The sequence below is a fragment of the Salvelinus fontinalis genome, chromosome 20, assembly GCF_029448725.1.
Source record: "Salvelinus fontinalis isolate EN_2023a chromosome 20, ASM2944872v1, whole genome shotgun sequence".
Taxonomy (NCBI): Eukaryota; Metazoa; Chordata; class Actinopteri; order Salmoniformes; family Salmonidae; genus Salvelinus; species Salvelinus fontinalis.
In genome coordinates, this window is record NC_074684.1 from 19364311 (window position 1) to 19386922 (window position 22612).

Below are 22612 nucleotides of genomic sequence, written 5' to 3' on the forward strand. Positions count from 1 at the left end.
CTATTGTTTGAGGAGAGTGCACAATTTCAAACATGAAAAGTTATTAATACACAAATTAGGCAGATTTGGGCAGTTTTGACACAAAATTTTGAACAGAAATTCAATGGTTCATTGGTTCAGTCTAAAGCTTTGCACAAACACTGCTGCCATCTAGTGGAAAAAATATAAATTGCGTCTGGGTTGGAATAATACATTATGTCCTTTTCTCTTGCATTTCAAAGATGATGTTAGAAAAAAATACAAAAGAACAGTTTTTTTTTTATTGTATTATCTTTTACCAAATCTATTGTGTTATATTCTCTTACATTCCTTTCACAATTCCACAAACTTCAAAGTGTTTCCTTTCAAATAGTACCAAGAATATGCATATCCTTGCTTCAGGGCTTGAGCTACAGGCAGTTAGATTTGGGCATGTCATTTTAGGCAAAAATTGAAAAAAGGGGCAAATCCTCGGGTTTTAAGGAAATCAGATATACATTGTGGAGGTTAATCAAGCTAGTTGTCTTGATTACATTCTTATGTCATTCTCTCTGGCACCAAAAGTTTAAAAAGTGTTGATATGGGACAGAGTGCGGTAGGACCATCACATAATTGCATATATATTACTCTAACAGAATTTCCACGTTGGCAAGGATATTGTAAATTTAACCACAGCCTACTGGATGATCATTTGTTTTTAACAAGGACAGAAGAATTTATAACTGACTTTTTCAGACATAACATAGGTACAACAGATCCCCTTATTGTATGGGACACTTTTAAATGTGCCTTTAGAGGGCATGCAATTCAGTACTCATCTATAAAACAAAAGCAATTTAGGTCAAAAGAGTCCAAAATTAACAAAGGAAATTGAAGGACTAACAGTACAGATAGATAACAATAAAAACTGTACCATAGAGGTGCAGAGTAAGTTAGAGGAAAAACTAAAAAAATAAATGGAGTAACTTATTCAAGAAAGATCCAATGTAATATATTATAAAAAATTAGGGGAACTGGATGGAATATGGGGAAAAATGCACAAAATAATTGTTCAATCTTCAACTTAGAAATGCTACCAAAAACGTTTTACTGAAACTTGTTTCAAATGATGGAGTCACTCATGATTCATCGAACAATATTTTGAAAGAGAAAGTAAAGTACTTTAAGCATATGTTTTCGTTTCAGTCTCCTCCATCTCCACTAACCGAAGCTAATTGTATGGATTTTTTTACTATTAATAATGTAAAATTAACATCTGTACAGAAAGACTCATGTGAAGGCCAAATTACAGAGGAGGAACTTCTTGATGCAATTAAAGCCTTTATGTCCAGGAAAACTCCAGGGCTGGATGGCATACCAGTGGAGGTATACTCTTTTTTACATACTCAGATGACAATTATTAGCATGTTATAACCACTCCTATATAAATGGTAGATTATCGGACACTCAACAAGGTCTGATTTCATTATTACTGAAACAGGATCCAATTGGTATATATAAAACTCCAGTCCATTTAAAAAATTGGATTTACACTTCGGTGTTGTGATGCAAAAATTCTAGCTAAATGCTTAGCGCATAGAATTAAAATGGTTTTGTCAGATATTATTCATCCTAATCAGACAGGTTTTCACATGGACGATACATTGGAGATAATATAAGACAAGAACTGGAAACAATAGAACACTATGAAATATCTGGGAAACCAGGCCTGGTATTCATAGCTGAAACTCTGGACTGCAGACTGTCACTGGAGACTCTGGACTGCAGACCGTTGCTGGAGACTCTGGACTGCAGACCGTCGCTGGAGGCTCTGGACTGCGGACCGTCGCTGGAGGCTCTGGACTGCAGACTGTCGCTGGAGACTCTGGACTACGGACCGTCGCTGGAGGCTCCGGACTGGGGACCGTCGCTGCAGGCTCCGTACCATGGATCATCACTACAGGCTCCGAGCCATGGATCATCACTGGAGGCTTCGTGCCTTGGATTATCACTACAGGCTTCGGGCCATGGATCATCACTGGAGGCTTCGTGCCATGGATTATCACTGGAGGCTCCGGGCAATGGATTATCACTGGATGCTTCGTGCCATGGATCATCACTACAGGCTCCGGCCATGGATCATCACTGGAGGCTTCGTGCCATGGATCATCACTGGAGGCTTCGGACCATGGATCATACCTGGAGGCTTCGTACGTGGAGCCGGAACAGGTCTCACCGGACTGGGGAGATGCACTGGAAGCCTGGTGCGTGGAGCAGGCACCAGATACACTGGGCCGTGGAGACGCACTGGAGGTCTCGAGCGTAGAGCTGGCACAACCCTTCCTGGCTGGATGCTTACTTTCGCCCGGCAAATGCGGGGCGCTGGCACAGGACGCACTGGGCTGTGAAGGCGCACCGGAGACACAGTGCGCAGAGCCGGCGCAGGATATCCTGGGCCGAAGCGACGCACCGGAGACCAGGAGCGCTGAGCCGGCACAATCCGTTCTGGATGAATGCCCACTCTAGCACGGCAAATGCGGGGAGCTAGCACAGAGCGCACCGGGCTGTGAATGCGCACTGGAGACACAGTGCGCATCACCGCATAACACGGTGCCTGATCGGTCACTCGCTCCCCACGGTAAGCGCGGGGAGTTGCTCATCCGCCAATCTCCCCGTGTGCTCCCCCCCAAAGCAAATTGGGGGCTGCCTCTCGTGCTTCCTTCGTTGCCGTGACTCCTGGTCTCGTCGCCGCTGCTACCACCTGTTTCCACGGCAGGCTCTCATGCCCTGCCATTACCTCCTCCCATGTCCATGATGTCCTCCACTACGGGACATGCTGCTTGGTCCGTTGGTGGTGGGATCTTCTGTTACGCTCGTTGTCGGATGATAAATGACCGGACCAAGGTGCAGCGTTGTAGGCGTTTATTCTCTCTTTATTTGAAAACGTAACACCGGGAAAAAACAATGAACACAAACCGAACGTAAAGCTAGTCGTGCAATAAAGCAACAAACAAAAGACAAGATCCCACAAAACCCAAAAGGAAACTTATATCTGATTCCCAATCAGAGACAACGATAGACAGCTGCCTCCGATTGGGAATCAAACACACCAACATAGAAACAGAAAACCTAGAATGCCCACCCTAATCACACCCTGACCTAACCAAATAGAGAAATAAAAAGGCTCTCTAAGGTCAGGGCGTGACAATATGTGGGTATGTGCATGTACAGTTGAAGTCGGAAGTTTACATACACTTAGGTTGGAGTCATTAAAACTTGTTTTTCAACTCCTCCACAAAATTCTTGTTAACAAACTATAGTTTTGGCAAGTCGGCTGGGACATCTACGTTGGGCATGACACAAGTCATTTTATCAACAATTGTTTACAGACAGATTATTTCACTTATAATTCACTGTATCACAATTCCAGTGGGTCAGAAGTTTACATACACTAAGTTGACTGTGTGTTTAAACAGCTTGGAAAATTCCAGAAAATGATGTCATGGCTTTAGAAGCTTCTGATAGGCTAATTGACATAATTTGAGTGAATTGGAGGTGTACCTGTGGATGTATTTCAAGGCCTACCTTCAAACTCAGTGCCTCTTTGCTTGACATCATGGGAAAATCAAAAGAAATCACCCAAGACCTCAGAAAAAACTGTAGACCTCCAGAAGTCTGGTTCATCCTTGGGAGCAATTTCCAAACGCCTGAAAGTACCACGTTCATCTGTACAAACAATAGTACGCAAATATTAACACCATAGGACCACGCAGCCATCATACCTCTCAGAAAGGAGACGTGTTCTGTCTCCTAGAGATGAATGTACTTTGGTGCGAAAAGTGCAAATCAATCCCAGAACAACAGGACCTTGTGAAGATGCTGGAGGAAACAGGTACAAAAGTATCTCTATCCACAGTAAAAACGAGTCCTATATCGACATAACCTGAAAGGCCGCTCATCAAGGAAGAAGCTACTGCTCAAAAAACGCGATTAAAAAGCGAGACTACAGTTTGCAACTGCACATGGGGACAAAGATCAAACTTTTTGGAGAAATGGTAAGTAGGGGTGGTACACAGAAGATAGCCCTATTTGGTAAAAGACCAAGTCCATATTATGGCAAATAGTCCATCATTACTTTAAGACATGAAATCAATCCGGGAAAAATATCAAGAACTTTGAAAGTTTCTTCAAATGCAGTCGCAAAAACCATCAAGCGCAGTGATGAAACTGGCTCTCATAAGGACCACCACAGGAAAGGAAGATGCAGAGTTACCTCTGCTGCTGATGATAGGTTCATTAGATTTACCAGCCTCAGAAATGGCAGCCCAAATAAATGCATCACAGATTTCAAGTAACAGACACATCAATATCAACTGTTCAGAGGAGACTGTGTGAATCAGGCCTTCATCGTCGAATTGCTGCAAAGAAACCACTACTAAAGGACACCAATAATAAGAAGAGACTTGCTTGGGCCAAAAAACACAAGCAATGGACATTAGACCAGTGGAAATCTGGCCTTTGGTCTGAAGAGTCCAAATTTTAGATTTTTGTTTCCAACCACCGTGTCTTTGTGAGACGCAGAGTAGGTGAACGGATGATCTCCGCATGTGTGGTTCCCACCGTGAAGCAGGAAGGAGGAGGTGTGAAGGTGTGGGGGTGCTTTGCTGGTGACACTGTCGGTGAATTTATCAGACCTCATGCAGACAGTTCAAAGTAACAAAAGTTTATTACAAAAACAGGGGGCAGGAAAACGACAGGTCAATGACAGGCAGAGGTCAGTAATCCAGATCAGAGTCACAAGGTACAGAACAGCAGGCAGGCTCAGGGTCAGGGCAGGCAGAATGGTCAAAACCGGGAAAACGAGAAAACAGGGACTGGAGAGAACACTGGAGTACGGGAAAAATACTGGTAGGCTTGACGAGAGAAGACGAACTGGCAACAAACAAACACAGAGCACAGGTATGAATACACAGGGGATAATGGGGCAGATGGGCGACACCTGGAGGGGGTGGAGACAAGCACAAAGACAGGTGAAACAGATCAAGGTGTGTCAGATTTATTTATAATTCAAGGCACACTTAATCAGCATGGCTACCACAGCATTCTGCAGCGATACGCCATCCCATCTGGGTTGCGCTTAGTGGGACTATCATTTGTTTTTCAACAGGACAATGACCCAAAACACACCTCCAGGCTGTGTAAGGGCTATTTAACCAAGAAAGAGAGTGATGCAGTGCTGCATCAGATGACCTGGCCCCCTCAATCACCCGACCTCAACCCAATTGAGATGGTTTGGGTTGAGTTGGACCGCAGAGTGAAGGAAAAGCAGCCAACAAGTGCTCAGCATATGTAGGAACTCCTTCAAAAGCATTCCTCGTGAAGCTGGTTGAGAGAATGCCAAGAGTGTGCAAAGTTGTCATCAAGGCAAAGGGTGGCAACTTTGAAGAATCTCAAATATAAAATATATTTTGATTTGTTTAACACTTTTTTGGTTACGACATGATTCATTTGTGTTATTTCATGATGTCTTCAATAGTATTCCACAATGTAGAAAAGAGTAAAAAAATAATAATAATAAAAAAAAAAATTAAAAAAAAACTTGAATGAGTAGGTGTGTCCAAACATTTGACTGGTGCTGTATAACTGCTTTAATTTGGACCTCAGGGAGAGTAGCTGCTGCTGCTTTGGCATAAATACAATACAACACATCAGGGAAAAGACAAGCCTGAAGTGACATATGAAAGCCAGGATCTGCCATGCAGTTGGTTGCCACTGAGGCTGCTGCTGCTGCTGCTTTTGCTGCTCACATACACAGCTGGGAATGGTGTGTAAAAACCGTAATGATTTAAACGTCCTATTTATTTGTTGTCGTTTTTTTACTGGTGGAGTTTCTAGTAATTTGTCTCAAGAGCCATCTGCTGGTTGTAGTCCGTATAAACACTTAAGAGGCAGCGTGCCAGAAAGAGATGTGATTATTTGACATCCAAATAACATCTAATGTGTCCTATTAAAATAAGTGATTAGAACCACACATTGCAATGATGAACAAGACATTCTGACATCAGCAGTTGCATAAAATGGACACAAGTTGACATTTGATAGTTGGCTAAATGCTGAGATGGATTCATTTCCAGATGGACATTAAATGTTCTCCTTTTGGCAGAGAAATTGTGGATTATTCCACACTGTTTATACATTTGGCTATTTGCCATAGTTAACAAAATACACTGAACAAAAATATAAACGCAACATGTAAAGTGGTTGGTCCCATGTTTCATGAGCTGAAAAAATGTATCCCATAAATGCTCCGTACGCACAAAAAGCTTATTTCTTATTTATGTCCCTGTTAATGAGCATTTATCCTTTGCCAAAATAATCCATCCACCTGACAGGTGTGGCATTTCAAGAAGCTGATTAAAACAGCATGATCATTGCACAGGTGCACCTTGTGCTAGGGACAATAAAAGGCCACTTTAAAATGTGCAGTTTTGTCACAACACAATGCCACAGCGCTGGTCTCAAGTTTTAAGGGAATGTGCAATTGGCATGCTGACTGCAAGAATGTCCAGCAGGGCTGTTGCCAGATAATTTTATGTTAATTTCTCTACCCTTTCTCCCTGGTAGACTGTAACTACTACTGCATCGCAGTACTAGCTGTGCTACCAGAGATTCTGGGTTTGAGCCCGGGCTCTGTCGCAGCCGGCCGCGACTGGGAGGCCTATGGGGCGGCGCAAAATTGGCCCAGCATCGTCTGGGTTAGGGAGGGTTTGGCCGGCAGGGATATCCTTGTCTCATTGCGCACTAGTGACTCCTGTGTTGGGCCGGGCACAGTGCACACTGACCAGGTCGCCAGGTGTACGGTGTTTCCTCTGACACATTGGTGCAGCTGGCTTCCGGGTTGGATGTGCATTGTGTCAAGAAGTAGTGCGGCTAGATTGGGTCATGTTTCGGAGGATGTATGGCTCTCGACCTTCGCCTCTCCCGAGTCTGTACGGGAGTTGCAGCGATGAGACAAGACTGTAACTACCAATTGGATACCATGAAATTGGGGCGAATAAGGGGGTAAAAAAAAATGTAAAAATCTCTATCCTAAGTTGTCTCCATCGTTGTTTTAGAGAATTTGGAAGTATGTCCATCCGGCCTCACAACCGCAGACCACATGTAACTATACCAGCCCAGGACCACCACATCCGGCTTCTTCACCTGTGGGATTGTCTGAGGGGGTTGTGGAGGGGAGCTGAGGAGTATTTCTGTCTGTAATAAAGACCTTTTGTGGGGGAAAACTAATTCTGATTGGCTGGGCCTGGCTCCCCAATGGGTGGGCCTGAATGCCAAGTGGTCCCCCATGGCTGCACCCCTGCATACTGATGTGAAGTCCATAGATTAGGGCCTAATTTATTTATTTCAATTGACTGATTTCCTTATATGAACTGTAACTCAGTCACATTTTTTAAATTGTTATATTTTTGTGCAGTATAGTGCAGTATAGTGCAGTATTTGTGCATCATGCGCAAAAATAAATAGTATCTATAGAAACAATTATTTATCCTAATTGAACTAATCTGGGGTCAGTTTTCTTATCAGAATTTGTGCCCTGATAATAATAATCCCTTTATGAGAGGGTTGTATGAAAAAGTATGAAAATGTATGCACTCACTACTTACTGTAAATCGCTCTGGATAAGAGTGTCTGCTAAAATGACAAATGTAATCCTGAAAAAGACAATACTTAAAAATAATAATATTAAAAGCTTTTGCATTTGTCCTCCTGTTAATTGTGAAACTGTAATTCAAGTCCCAGGTTTTTATTAGTTCTCCACCCACTATTTTGTCTGTTTTCTCAGGCATCATAAAACATGTCTGAACTTTCCAATGAAATACTGTGCGCAAACAACAATGGCCTTAATTACTTTTCAAGGCACATGTTAATGACAATTTCTCATAGACAGACAGGATGGCAGTGGTGGTTTTAGAAACCTAGAAAGTGTGAGAAATGTATCCTAATTGATGGATTCATAACCTGTACAGAATGTCTTAGAAGCCCTTCTTAAAACTAAGTGTCTAATCTAGTGTGTCATCTCACCTTGTCTATCACTCAGAGCTTGGAGAAGATCTTCAAGCACCACGACCTGCAGCAGAAGCTGTCTGATACCAAACTGGAGCAAGCTAATGCACAGCTGCAGGAGGCCGAGGAGAAGCACAAGAGAGAAAAGGAATACGTGAGTCACTGTACTTACATTTTTTGTCATTTAGCAGACGCTATTATTCAGAGCAATTTACAGTAGCAAGTGCATACATTTTCAGACTGGTCCCCCATGGGAATCAAACCCACAATGCTGGCATTTCAAGTGCAATGCGCTACCAACTGAGCCACACAGGAGCACAACTTTTACTGACCTTACCCACAAAGTACTGTAAAGCAATGTAAATATAGTTGAGTAACTTTTGTTTAATTAAACGGTATTAAGTTTAAAACCAATGATGTTTGTTGTGCATTTGATGCTCACAGAAATGAGTATTGTAACCATCCACTGTCTCTGTTGTTAGCTGCTTAGGGAGGCAATTGACAAAACAAAGAAATGCTACACATTGAAGGAGCAAGAGTTGCAGTTGAAGAAAAAGGTACATTTGTGCTTTACGTGTGTTTTGTTTTTAACCAGTTACTGGTACATGCAGCTGAGTGGAAACTACAAGCTAAACTTCTGAGAGAGCAAGAGACTGTCATGCAGGCTCAGGTGAATATATCCAATGTGGTGCCAAACACCCTTATTCACTACATTTATTTCAGGGCCAAGTCTATGAAAGGCAAGTCCAATCCTACCATTAAGGTCCTCTGGATTGCTCCATGTGTATTAAAGACAACTAATTTCAGTATTTACTGTATTAAGTTAATTTGGATCTATAGTAAAGTTTTTCAATATCCTCACAATGGCAAAAGTGACCATAAAAAATGTGATTCTCCTCTCGTAACTAGGCTATATGGCTTGATGTACTTGGTACTTGATATGAAAGGAAAATTTGTCAGCTGTACTGTACAGAGCAGCCATAATTCCCATAATAGCAGCAGGCAAGAGAAACTCCCTCTTCCTGAACCAGCAGGATGACACAGCATCATGGGAATATTAAAAAATGTGATGCAATACCACACAGTAGCACATACTCCAGTACCATTGATCATTCCATTGTAAAAGTATGATACAATTACAACCGCTATGTTTATTGGATGTGGCACAATTATTGTATGGGTGCAAGCAAATTATACAATGAAATTAGTTGGTCTGACACAAAGATAAATGCTTCCCTGCTGGATTCAGAAATTATATCTGACAGTTTATATGGTTATAATTAATTGCAGCGAAACCTTGCCATTATTTAAAGCCTTGTGTTTTCTCAGTAGAAACAAATTATGTTAATACTGCATTTCAGTACCTTTATAATCATGACACAAGTCGAGACCCAGATGCAGACACAGGAGGCAGATGATTGGAGTCTTACAATATTTATTAATCCAATAGGGGAAGGCAAGAGAATGGTCGTGGACAGACAAAAGGGTCAAAACCAGTTCAGTCCAAAAGGTACCGAAGGGCAGGCAGAATAAAGGTCAGGGCAGGCATGATGATCAGGCAGGAAAGTAGTCCAGAGTCAGGCAGGGGTCAAAACCAGGAGGACTATCAAAAAGAGAATTGTAAAAGGAGTACGGGAAAAACACGCTGGTTGTCTTGACAAACATACAAGACGAACTGGCACAGATAGACAGGAAAAACAGGGATAAATATACTGGGGAAAATAAGCGACACCTGGAGGGGGTGGAAACAATCACAGGAACAGGTGAAACAGATCAGGGCGTGACAATATGATTCATCATGTATTTGTACCAGGCCATGTCATATTTCCAATCCAATTAACTAGGAATGTCAACCTTATTTGTCTCTACAATACCAGGCGTAGATTTAGATCACACAAGGAAACGGCCAAAGCAGCGCAACCAGCAAGAAAAATCTATTAGAAAGACGTGAGGCAGAAACTAATCTGTATCAAGTGAGATTTTCTGAAATACAACACATAACCAAGCAAATGCCTTTCCTCTTTTATAGCGCATGTCAAATCAGTTGTTTTGCTTTTGTTCCAAAACAGTAACTCTAAAATAAAGACAGTTGATCTCAATGGGGTGGCTAGCAGATAGACAGGTTTGAATACGGGAGACTGGCTGTGTGTAGGATGTGGTTTCCCCTGAGGGCCTCCGGAGATTAGCCTGTTAACTCTAGCTGGACCGACTGCCACTGAAACATTTATAGAGCCGCTCATTAACATAGCTCTGCCAACACTGAGCAGAGGACTGCTAAAGGGAAGCCCAGGGAGGCCGCCTGGCCAGTTGAGTGTAGAGCATTCACACCGAGGGCCCTAGGACTTGGAATGCAATACTCTGTAATTAGGCCCTGAAGCAATGAAGAAACCAGGCAAGGCTGGTTAAATGTTTGGTGAAACCGGCTGGCTCTTCCTCTCACCTCACCTCATCTCACACTAAAGTATAACAAATTTGTTTCTGGGGTCAAATAAGGTTCAAAGCATAGATCTGATTGTTCATGAGGTGAATAGATGCATACGAATGCTACATGTGAAATCAATTTCTGGAGTTCTCTCCTGACTGTCCCTCTGTTTTTCTGCAGCTTGCTCTGTACTCCCAGAAGTTTGAAGAGTTCCAGACTACGTTGTCTAAGAGCAACGATGTGTACGCCAGCTTCAAAAATGAAATGGAGAAGGTATGTGGCATCCTTAAAATAAAATCATCCTTCCTTTAAATATACTGTTTATATTTAGGGCCAAGTGCATGGAGGTAATATAAGGTCGGCATAATTCTGAAATGAGGAAACAGCTATATGTTGGAGGGACTGTTTTCCATATTAATCATATTCAGAATGATGGTTACATTTTCAGATACGTTTTAACCCAACAAACATTTTGCTTCATAGATGACAAAGAAGATGAAAAAACTAGATAAAGAGTCGAATGTTTGGAAGACCAGATTTGAGAGCACTAACAAGGCTCTCTCGGAGATGATTGAAGAGGTAAATACACATCTATAACACATGCAATAGTGTTAGACTTTATTCAAATGCGCTACAACAAGTTAGACTCTCTTTTCCACAGAGGACTGTGAAGGAGAATGAGTATGAGATGTTCGTTGTGAAGATTGACAAGCTGGAGAGGCTCTGCCGAGCACTCCAGGATGAGAGGAAGATCCTGTATTCCAAGATCAAAGGCATTCGCCAAACGGCTGACGCCACCGAGGGGACACCCAAGGACGAGACACAGGAGGTGGCCACTGAACCAGTCCACAGCCTCATGGACATAGTTGAGGAGCCAGAGATGACAGAGGAGATGGCCCGTCTGAGGGCTGAGCAGAACAGGCTGGCGGAGTTCGCAGCCTCCCTACTGGCCCCGTCCACAGGAGACGATGCTGACGATGACTCTGATAGTGAGGAAGAGCCAGAGTCTACAGAATCTGCTGAGGCCCAGAAGATCCCTGAACCAACAAAGGCCCCAGTACAGGTAGTGGTAGAGGCACCAGCACATGCAGAGGAACCAGAACCAGCATATGCAGATGCACCAGCGCAGGCTCCAGCACAGGTAGAGGCACCAGCGCAGGCTCCAGCACAGGTAGAGGCACCAGCGCGGGCTCCAGCACAGGTAGAGGCACCCGCGCAGGCTCCAGCACAGGTAGAGGCACTAGCGCAGGCTCCAGCACAGGTTGATGCACCAGCACATGCTCCAGCACAGGCTCCAGCCCATGCTCCAGCACAAGTAGAGGATCCAGCACAGGCTCCAGCACAGGTAGATGCACCAGCACAGGCTCCAGCACAGCCAGAGGCACAAGTAGAGGTACCAGCACAGGTAGATGCACCAGCACAGGCTCCAGCACAGGCAGAGGCACAAGTAGAGGTACCAGCACAGGTAGATGCACCAGCACAGGCTCCAGCACAGGCTCCAGCACAAGTAGAGGTACCAGCACAGGCTCCAGCACAAGTAGAGGTACCAGCAGAGGCTCCAGCACAAGTAGAGGTACCAGCACAGGTGGAGGCACCAGCACAGGCAGAGATGGCTGCCCCAGTCCAGCCAGAGACCCCAAAACACCCAGAGCCCTCTGCCAAGAAGCAGACGCCAAAAAAAAAGAATGCAAAGAAGACTAGCTGAACTGACGAATGTGTCATTTTGTGAGTGTTAGTACTGTAGTCCCTGTGCCTCGTGTTATGGTTGAGTTGAGATATCCAATCCAGCTTGGTTTGTCTATATACTGTTTTATCTGAAGTGGCGTGCAGTAGAAGTATGTTTAAGTCGTATACCAGATGAGGACAGACAGAGATTTACTGCATAACCAAAGAATAGGTAGAAAGGTTATTCAGGACATTGCACCCTCAAAACTTTGCAATGCCAAATGTTACCTTGTGCAAACAACATCAGAACAGCCACTATCTTTTTTGACTTTTTCCATCTGAACCCCTATAATGTAACTTCAATAAATATCTAATTGAAGACTATGTAGACATGCATGTGCTCTTTGGTATGTATTGCTTAGACCCATCACACTGTTTTATGCAATATACATCTCATATCCAACCTTATATGACCAAATATTGGAAGATGGACCCATATATCTAGATAAAGGCCTGATATTGCATCCAAGTCCCTTTTTATTTTGACTAATGTCTTATTTATATGGATTGTTAACTATTTGCTTAAAAGTTAACTGGCCAGTCATTCACAATGATTTAGAGATGGATCCTTACAGTAGTTTCCATGGCAACACTCCCCCCATCCGGTGCACATTTCCTTTTTTAACACAATCTGTATCAGACAGTCTCTATCCACAGAGTGGGTTGTTCTGGCCTGGCCGTGGTCGGTCTGTGTTCTGGCAAAATAACTGAGTTACACAAACTCTCCTCCACCAAGGACACAACAGGACATTAGACTGACAGGCACTGAGTCGCCATAGCAACTCCATCTGCGAATCCGTTGAGAACAGCACTAATGTATGAGTGATAATAATAGTGCAGAGGACCCTGGGTTTTTAATAAATACAGATCAGTGTTGAGTGCCACAGGGGAAACAAATTAGACCTGCTACCGATCCCTGTGAATATCATGTTTATGTTCTGGATTGTATTACTGGTTGAGCAGATTGCACACCAAAAATGGCAAACAATTTCTACTGTTATGAACTAGAGTTAAGGACAAAAGGACCTAGCTGTCACTTAATGAAGAAACTGAAAATGTCATAAAGTATCATCATATCACCACCAACCTATGGGAATCATCAGTCAGCAGGCAGAAAGAGGCACTGCAAACATACAAATTGGTAGGGAAACAGGCTACACGTAATTCCAAAACCTGTTTCAAGAAGAGTATGGCAGAGGTTCTTCAAAGATTTCCGGTCACAGTTATATTTCACTTCATTGTTGTGGCCACCAGATGGTGCCTTTGAAACCCATTCAAAATTTCACCAAAACCCTCATACTGACATTCCTCTCATTTTTTAATCCCATGCTGGATTGATACATTATGTCCAGAAACACTCACATCAGTTTTAACAGTCATGGGGAAATGTTGGTGTAATAAATTCATTGCATACCTCATATTTTAGGAGCGCTTGCACTTCATACAGTCAGAATCTTAGAGATGAATGTATCTACCAACAGCCTATACAATTCATTTTAGCCTGAAGGGTGAATATTAAAATAGGTCTCCACTTTTTTTACAGCCCCAGATACCACATGTTCATGTTGCCCATACCAAATATCTAATCATAACATTTTTTATAACCACGCAAGTCAGATAAGAACACATTCTTAATTACAATGACGGCCTACGGGGGAACAGTGCCCTGTTCAGGGGTAGAACGACATATTTTTACCTTGCCAGCTTGGGGATTCGATCCAGCAACCTTTCGGTTACTTGCCCAACGCTCTAACCACTAGGCCACCTGCCGTAATAGCAGTCAGGCTGACCCCCTTTTCCTGACTTTAGATATCAGATGGCAGATATTCCCTAAACCCGCTTCATCAGCAGTTATTGACCGTGAAGTGAGAGCAGGGAGTCTGGGTTCGGTTCACTCACATGGAAACGGAACGAGACAGTGGAACGTGGGCTGCGTTCAGTACGTGTTTACGTTCTGGGATGTTCAATTGAACGAGAAAGTTGCTGTACTGAACGACCAGTTGAAAAACGTGGGAGGGGTTGGGTTGTCGAACGCTGTCAGCATGGCCATTGCACTTCAAATACGTCTCGCATTGCTTCTAGCCACACCTCACCACAGGAGCAAACTTCCCTCAAAATCTGTTCAAGAATTTACAAGAACGTTTTGGGGAAACGTGTTGTTCTGAACAAACCGTTCCGCAACGTAGCAAACGTTCAAGCGAACTGAACGCACCTATGGATGAAGTCTTAAAACGCACACTCGGAAATGTCCGACTTCAAGACAACTGGGAACTCACAGAAAAAAAAACATCACCGACTGGGAAAAATCGTTTTGAACGGTCATCCAACTCGGAATTCCATCTCGGAAACTCAGGCATCTAGAGCTTCGACTTTCCGACCTGACTGACGTCAGAATTTTACCTTCTTTTTTTGAGTTCCCAGTTGTCTTGAAAGCACCAGTACGCCACGTACACATTGTGACATTTTACAATACACCGTACATCTTCGCGGATTAGGTATTCATATTTTCCCAAAAATCTACCAAATTTCAAGTCCCAGGAAATAACGCAAAAAAAGAGAAGTGCCAATTTAACATTTAAAACCAAGATAAGGTCACTCAATGTTCTCCCATAATAAGATTGTCGCTGCTCCACAATGCCATCTTGGCTGCGCAACTGTGTAAAGATTTCACAGCAAGTGAAACTGTGATTTAGTATTGATAGAGTAACTTTGATCGCAAATGACATTATGAATTTCAAAAGGCCGTTCAACATTCAGAGCGTTATGTTCCTCAATTAATTCATCGCATTTCACCAGTAGGCCTAGAATATCTCGACACAGAGCGCACCCCGAGAAGGCCACAGCATTGACGAATCATACAAACCTTATAACGGCATTTAAACAAAAGTAAAATGACCAAAGTTCCTAAACTTGCTAGATAACCTCCAACGAATGACATATATACTATTTGGTTATACAGATAGTATATCAGATCATGAATAACGGGGAGATTGAGAGCAAAATGTTTAAAAAGCAAGGTATTTTAACGGGGACTAACTCTTAAAATAAATATCCATATATACTCTCATATAGTTTGTTGATCACACATTCTCCACCGAAGCTCTCATATTGGCAACAATACGAGACAGCGCAGAGAAGCAGGGGAAATGTTATAGCCCAGACGTGCTTTGATAATGCAACCTATGGATTACAGAATAAAGTTACGAATTTTCATGCGAGACAGGAGTCAGGATTTTGCGTTTCAGTGGGATTGGGACCATAGGAAAATAGCCTAGGGTCTATATATGGCTACTACGTGAGTCAATAGATAAATGTTACACTTGATTTAGGCTACATTATTGCATGCTAAATGTTTCTAATCAGTGATAGATGAGCAAACAAATAAATGAGCTACCAGTTCCACTTGTCCAGCCAGAGATCAATTAACCAAATATACAGACAGAGGTCTATGAAACAAAATCGAATGATTGATTGATTATCAGACAAGTCACAGACTTTTGGTCGGGAGCAGGACAGGCTACAACGCGAGTGAAGAGCAAAATCCACTTGTATAACAAGCTAGCTAAATGTTCTGATCAGCTAATATGTGAGCAAACTACAATAAAGATGATCATTAGCACTCACCTCAACATAGCTAACATTTCCCCAGCCTAATTGTTACCAAATATCCAAACGGAGATTCAGTGAAAACAAAGATCTGACGTTGATTGATTTATCTAGAGAAGTCCCCGAAGCTTGTCTCAAAACAGTGTGATGGTGCTGTCCCAATCAAAAGGGTGCTGAAATTACGCTGAACAAAAATATGAAACGCAACATGCAACATTTTTTAAGATTTTACTGAGTTACAGTTCATATAAGGAAATCAGTCAATTTAAATATATTCATTAGGCCCTAATCTATGGATTTCACATGACTGGGAATACAGATATGCATATGTTGGTCACAGGGGCGTGGATCAGAAAACCAGTCAGTATCTGGTGTGACCACCATTTGCCTCATGCAGCGCCACACATCTGCTTCGCATAGAGTTGATCGGGCTGTTGATTGTGGCCTGTGGAATGTTATCCTACTCCTCTTCAATGGCTGTGCGAAGTTGCTGGATATTGGCTGGAACACGGTGTCGTACACGTAAATCCAGAGCATCCCAAACATGCTCAATGGGTGACATGTCTGGTGAGTATGCAGGCCATGGAAGAACTTTGACATTTTCAGCTTCCAGGAATTGTATACAGATCATAAAATGCAATTGTGTTTGTTGTCCGTAGCTTATGCCTGCTGTCACGAACCCGGCTTGTGGCCCTTAACAAAGAGGGAGACAACGTGGAGATAAGGAATAACAAAAAATATATTTATTAAATAAAGTAAGCTATATACAATTAACAATGGTGAGTGTAGTCATTAGTGTAAGTGAGTGGTTGCGTGCATAGATGGTGAAAATGAGGGGTGTTGAGAGGTGCCAAAACAAACAAGCCAGACCCAAAAATGCAGTGTGTCTGCGTGGAGAGAGTCTCCTCAATGAATGAGGGAAAGGTGTATTTATACCCGGGACACAGCTGAGCCCAGGCGTGTCCCATTTCGCTGATGACCCTCCCAGCTCCGCCCACCTACATCCTATTAAGGAAAACAAGAGCAAAGGGAAAGAATTCGGCAAACAGTGGGAGGGACGTCACACTGCCCATACCATAACCCCACTGGCACACTATTCACAATGTTGACATCAGCAAACCGCTCGCCCACACACGACGCCATACACACTGTCTGCCATCTGACCGGTACAGTTGAAACCGGGATTCATCCATAAAGTGCACACTTCTAGCTACAGTGGTATCTTCAACCTAGCCTGACTTTGAGCTAGTGTACGCTATCTTGACTTGCTATAAAGTTGGAGAAACAAGTTGAGGAAAAAGTAACTAAACAAAGCATGTTTTATCACCTGAAAAAATATATTTATTCTGTCTTGAAAAAAAGGTCATTATTTACAATCTTCCAAAATAAATGCGATATCTGACAAGAGGGCTGTCCTCTTGTCTTCCTGGAGTCTTCCTGTGGTAAAGTCAAATGATTGTTCATGATTTGGAAAGGCCCCACAGTTGATAGTACGTCAGAGAAAAAATCAAGCCATGAGGTCGAAGGAATTGTCCGTAGAGCTCAGAGGCAGGATTGTGTCGACGCACAGATCTGGGGAAGGGTACCAAAACATTTCTGCAGTATTGAAGGTCCCCAAGAACACAGTGGCCTCCATCATTCTTAAATGGAAGAAGTTTGGAACCACCAAGACTCTTCCTAGAGCTTGCTGCCCAGCCAAACAGAGCAATCGGGGGAGAAGGGTCTCAGTAAGGGAGGTGTCCAAGAACCTGATGGTCACTGACAGAGATCCTCTGTGGAGATGGGAGAACCTTCCAGAAGGACAACCATCTCTGCAGCACTCCCCCAATCAGGCCTTTATGATAGAGTAGCCAGACGGAAGCCAGTCCTCAGTAAAAGGCACATGACAATCTGTTTGGAGTTTGCCAAAAGGTGCCTAAAGACTATCAGACTATGAGAAACAAGATTCTCTGGTCTGATGAAACCAAGATTGAACTTCTTGGCCTGAATGCCAAGCGTAACATCTGAAGGAAACCTGGTACCATCCCTACTGTGAAACAAGGTGGTGGCAGCATCATGATGTGGGAATATTTTTCAGCGGCAGGGAATGGGAGACTAGTCAGGATAAAGGCAATTATAAAAGGAGCAAAGTACAGAGAGATCCTTGATGAAAACCTGCTCCAGAGCGATCAGGACCTCAGACTGAGGTGAAGGTTCACCTTCCAGCAGGATAACGACCCTAAGCACACAGACAAGGCAACGCAGGAGTGGCTTCAGGACAAGTCTCTGAATTTCCTTGAGTGGCCCAGCCAGAGTGCGGAATTGAACCCGATCGCACATCTCTGGAGAGACCTGAAAATAGCTGTGCAGCAACGCTCCCCATCCAACCTGACAGAGTTTGAGACGATCTGCAGAGAAGAATGGGAGAAACTCCCCAAATAATCAAATGTATTTACAAAGCCCTTTTTACATCAGCCGATGTCACAAAGTGCTATATAGAAACCCAGCCTAAAACCCCAAACAGCAAGCAATGCAGATGTAGAAGCACGGTGGCTAGGAAAAACTCCCTAGAACAGCAGGAACCTAGGAAGAAACCTAGAGAGGAACCAGGCTCTGAGGGGTTGCCAGTCCTCTTCTGGATGTGCCCGACGGAGATTACAACTGTAACGGTCGTCCTCCTCCTCTTCAGAAGAAGAGGAGGAGTAGGGATTGGACCAAAGCGCAGCGTGATAGTTTGACATATACATGTTTTTTAAAGTAAAGACGAAAACCGAAAACACTTCAACAAACTACAAAATAACAAACGAACGTAGACAGACATGAACTATGAGAACTTACATATAACACGAAGAACGTACGAACAGGTACAGACTACAACAAACGAACGAACGAACAAACCGAAACAGTCCCGTGTGGTGCAACATACACAGACACGGAAGACAACCACCCACAAACAAACAGTGTGAACAGCCTACCTTTATATGGTTCTCAATCAGAGGAAAAGTCAAACACCTGTCTCTGATTGAGAACCATATATAAGGCTAATTACAAATGACCTAAACATAGAAACACAAAACATAGAATGCCCACCCCAACTCACACCCTGACCAACTAAACACATACAAAAATAACAGAAAACAGGTCAGGAACGTGACAACAACAGTACATGGCCAAGATGTTCAAATGTTCATAGATGACCAGCAGGGTCAAATAATAATAATAATCACAGTGGTTGTAGAGGGTGCAACAGGGCAGCACCTCAGGAGTAAATGTCAGTTGGCTTTTCATAGCTGAGCATTCAGAGTTCGAGACAGCAGGTGTGGTAGAGAGAGAGAGTCGAAAACAGCAGGTCCGGCACAAGGTAGCACATCCGGTGAACAGGTCAGGGTTCCATAGCCGCAGGCAGAACAGTTGAAACTGGAGCAGCAGCACGACCAGGTGGACTGGGGACAGTAAGGAGTCATCAAGCCAGTTAGTCCCAAGGCATGGTCCTAGGGCTCATGTTCTTTGGGAGGGGAGGGAGAGGGAGAGAATTAGAGGGAGCATACTTAAATTCACACAGGATAAGACAGAAGAATTAGACCAGATATAACAGACTAACCTTAGACACAAACTATTGCAGCATAGATACTGGAGGCTGAGACAGGAAGGGTCGGGAGACACAGGGGCCCCGTCCGACAATACCCCCGGACAGGGCCAACCAGGCAGGATATAACCCCACCCACTTTGCCAAAGCACAGCCCCCACACCATTGGAGGGATATCCGCAAACCACCAACGTACTACCCTGAGACAAGGCTGAGTATAGCCTACGAAGATCTCCCCCACGGCACGAACCCGGACAGTGACTCAACCCACTCAAGTGATGCACCCCTCCTAGGGATGGAATGGAAGAGCACTAGTAAGCCAGTGACTCAGCCCTGTAATAGGGTCAGAGGCAGAGAATCCCAGTGGAGAGAGGGGAACCGGCCAGCCAGAGACAGCAAGGGCGGTTCGTCGCTACAGTGCCTTTCCCTTCACCTTCGCATCCCTGGGCCAGACTAAACTCAATCATAGGACCTACTGAAGAGATGAGTCTTCAATAAAGACAAAGGTCGACAGAGTCTGCGTCTCTCACATGGATAGGCAGACCATTCTATAAAAATTTAGCTTCAAGGGACAATAAGGACTGTAGCATACAACTTGTGACTGTGGCATACGTGTAGGTACGTAGGGCAGGAACAAATCGGAGAGACAGGTAGGAGAAAACCCATGTTACAGTAGTCTAATCTAGAAGTTACAAAAGCATGGATTAGCTTTTCTGCATAATTTTAGGACAACATTTCAGATTTTTTTCAATGTTACGAAGATGGAAAAAAGCTGTCCTTGAAATATTTCGATATGTTTGTCAAAAGAGAGATCAGGATCCAGAGTAACGCCGAGGTCTCTCAGTTTTATTTGAGACGACTGTACAACCAATATTAATTGTCTATCAGGTTTTAGGTAAGACCCAACTGCAGACTGTGTAGAAGTAAAATGTTTTATTGTAACAAGAGGGGTAGGCAAACGACAGGTCAAGGCAAACAGGGGTCGATAATCCAGAGAAGTGGGGCCAAGGTACAGGATGGCAGGCAGGCTCAGGTCAGGCAGAGGTTGGTAATCCAGAGTAGGAGCAAAGGTACAGGACAGCAGGCAGGCTCAGTCAGAGCAGTCAGGCAGGCGGGCTCGGAGTCAAAACCAGGAGTGCAAGAAACGCGCTCCTGGCGCTGAGACACAAAACGCTGGTAGGCTTGAACAAACAAGACGAACTGGCACAGACAGACAGGCAACATAGGTATAAAAACCCAGGGTATAAGTGGGGAAGAAGGGCGACACCTGAATGGGGTGGAGACAAGCACAAGGACAGGTGAAACAGATCAGGGCGTGACATTGTCAGATCCAACAAAGATCTCTGTTTCTTGCGATCTAGAACTAGCATCTCTGTTTTGTCCGGGTTTAAAAGTAAAACATTTGCCGCCATCCATTTCCTTATGTCTGAAACACAGGCTTCCAGGAAGGGCAATTTTGGGGCTTTACCATGTTTCATAGAAATGTACAGCTGTGTATCGTCCGCATAGTAGTGAAAGTTAACATTATGTTTCCGAATGACATCACCAAGATGTAAAAACAATAGTGGTCCTAAAACGAAACCTTGAGAAACACCGAAACTTGATTTGTCAGAGGACAAACCATCCACAGAGAGAAGCTGATATCTTTCCGACAGATAAGATCTAAACCAGGCCAGAACTTGTCCATGTAGACCAATTAGGGTTTCCAATCTCCCCAAAAGAATGTGGTGATCGATGGTGTCAAAAGCAGCACTAAGGTCTAGGAGCACGAGGACAGATGCAGAGCTTTGGTCTGACACCATTAAAAGGTAATTTACCACCTTCACGAGTGCAGTCTCAGTGCTATGATGGGGTCTAAAACCAGACTGAAGCGTTTTGTATACATTCTTTGTCTTCAGGAAGGCAGTGAAATGCTACTTTTTATTAACATTTGAGAGGAATGGGAGATGCGATATAGGCTGGTAGTTAAAAAAAACAACATTTTCTGGGTTAAGGTTTGGCTTTTTCAAGAGAGGCTTTATTACTGCTACTTTTAGTGAGTTTGGTACACATCTGGTGGATAGGGGGGCGTTTATTATGTTCAACATAGGAGGGCCAAGCACAGGAAGCAGCTTTTTCAGTAGTTAAGTTGGAATAGGGTCCAGTATGCAGATTGAAGGTTTAGAGTCCTTGACTATATTCATGAATGTGTCAAGAGATATACGATTAAAAAAACTTGAGTATCTCCATTGATCCTAGGTCCTGGCAGTATTGTGCAGACTCAGGACAATTGAGCTTTGGAGAAATACGCAGATTTAGAGTGATCCGTAATTTGCTTTCTAATGATCATGATCTTTTTGTCAGTTTATGAATTCATCACTGCTGAAGTGAAAGCCATCCTCTCTTCGGGAATTCTGCTTTTTAGTTACATTTTTGATTGTTCTTCCTCAATTAGGTTGGAAAAATAGGATGATCGAGCAGCAATGAGGGCTCTTCAATATTGCACGGTACGGCCTTTCCAAGCTAGTCGGAAGACTTCCAGTTTGGTGGAGAGCCATTTCCGTTCCAATTTTCTGGAAGCTTGCTTCTGGGCTTGCGTATTTTCTGTATACCAGGGAGCTGGTTTCTCATGACAAATGTTTTTTGTTTTTAGGAGTACGACTGCATCTAGGGTATTACGCAAGGTTACATTTAGTTCCTCAGTTAGGTGGTGTTATGGGAATTTTATGAATAATGGCTAAAGGATTTATACATTTAACGTAGAATTATAACTAACAGAATTATATCCTGTCTGATGAAGAATGTTTGTCCATAAGAAAGAGGGACTGTTGGTAGGCAAGGAACTGTGACAGACAACTTGTGACCACTGTGAAACTGATAACAGGGATAGAAGTCTCCCCACCCAGTGAGGGGAGAGACCTTGGCCTTGTAGTAGATTGTATAACAGGTGGCGGACAATGTATGTGAAGAAGACTTGTGAACTATGTTGCCATTGTATCTGAGAGGAGGAGAGACGTTTATGACGAAATGTGAGGTATATAGACCAATGTACCGGAAATGATAAACAGAGCTCTCGAGAATAAACGCTATTGATTAATTTGGAGACTGGTCTTTGTCTATTTTATGCAAATAAGAACCTTACAAATTATTAGAAACAGACAGAGTGTTTGCTTTGTTATGATTTAATTGGTTAACGAACACATAGGAATTAAATTCCTCTAACAGCTGGTTAACCTATTTTTGTACTCTGACGTCCTTGGGTAGGTGGAGGAATTCTAGGAATCTTTGGATGG

General features: G+C 43.3%; 1 protein-coding gene across 2 annotated transcripts in view; it reads left to right on the forward strand.

Moving 5' to 3' along the window:
• LOC129817464 (beta-taxilin-like) overlaps positions 1–12493 on the forward strand; it is a 33556-nt gene extending 21063 nt beyond the window's left edge. The window contains exons 6-10 of one of the 2 annotated variants that reach the window (XM_055872736.1): positions 8057–8176; positions 8505–8579; positions 10625–10717; positions 10928–11023; positions 11106–12493. In XM_055872736.1, coding sequence (XP_055728711.1) covers positions 8057–8176; positions 8505–8579; positions 10625–10717; positions 10928–11023; positions 11106–12149 — 1428 coding nt within the window. In that variant the 3' untranslated portion in view covers positions 12150–12493. Of the gene's footprint in view, positions 1–8056; positions 8177–8504; positions 8580–8617; positions 8693–10624; positions 10718–10927; positions 11024–11105 lie in introns of both variants that reach the window. The other variant, XM_055872735.1, reaches the window with a different exon arrangement.
• The last annotated feature ends 10119 nt before the right edge of the window (positions 12494–22612 follow it).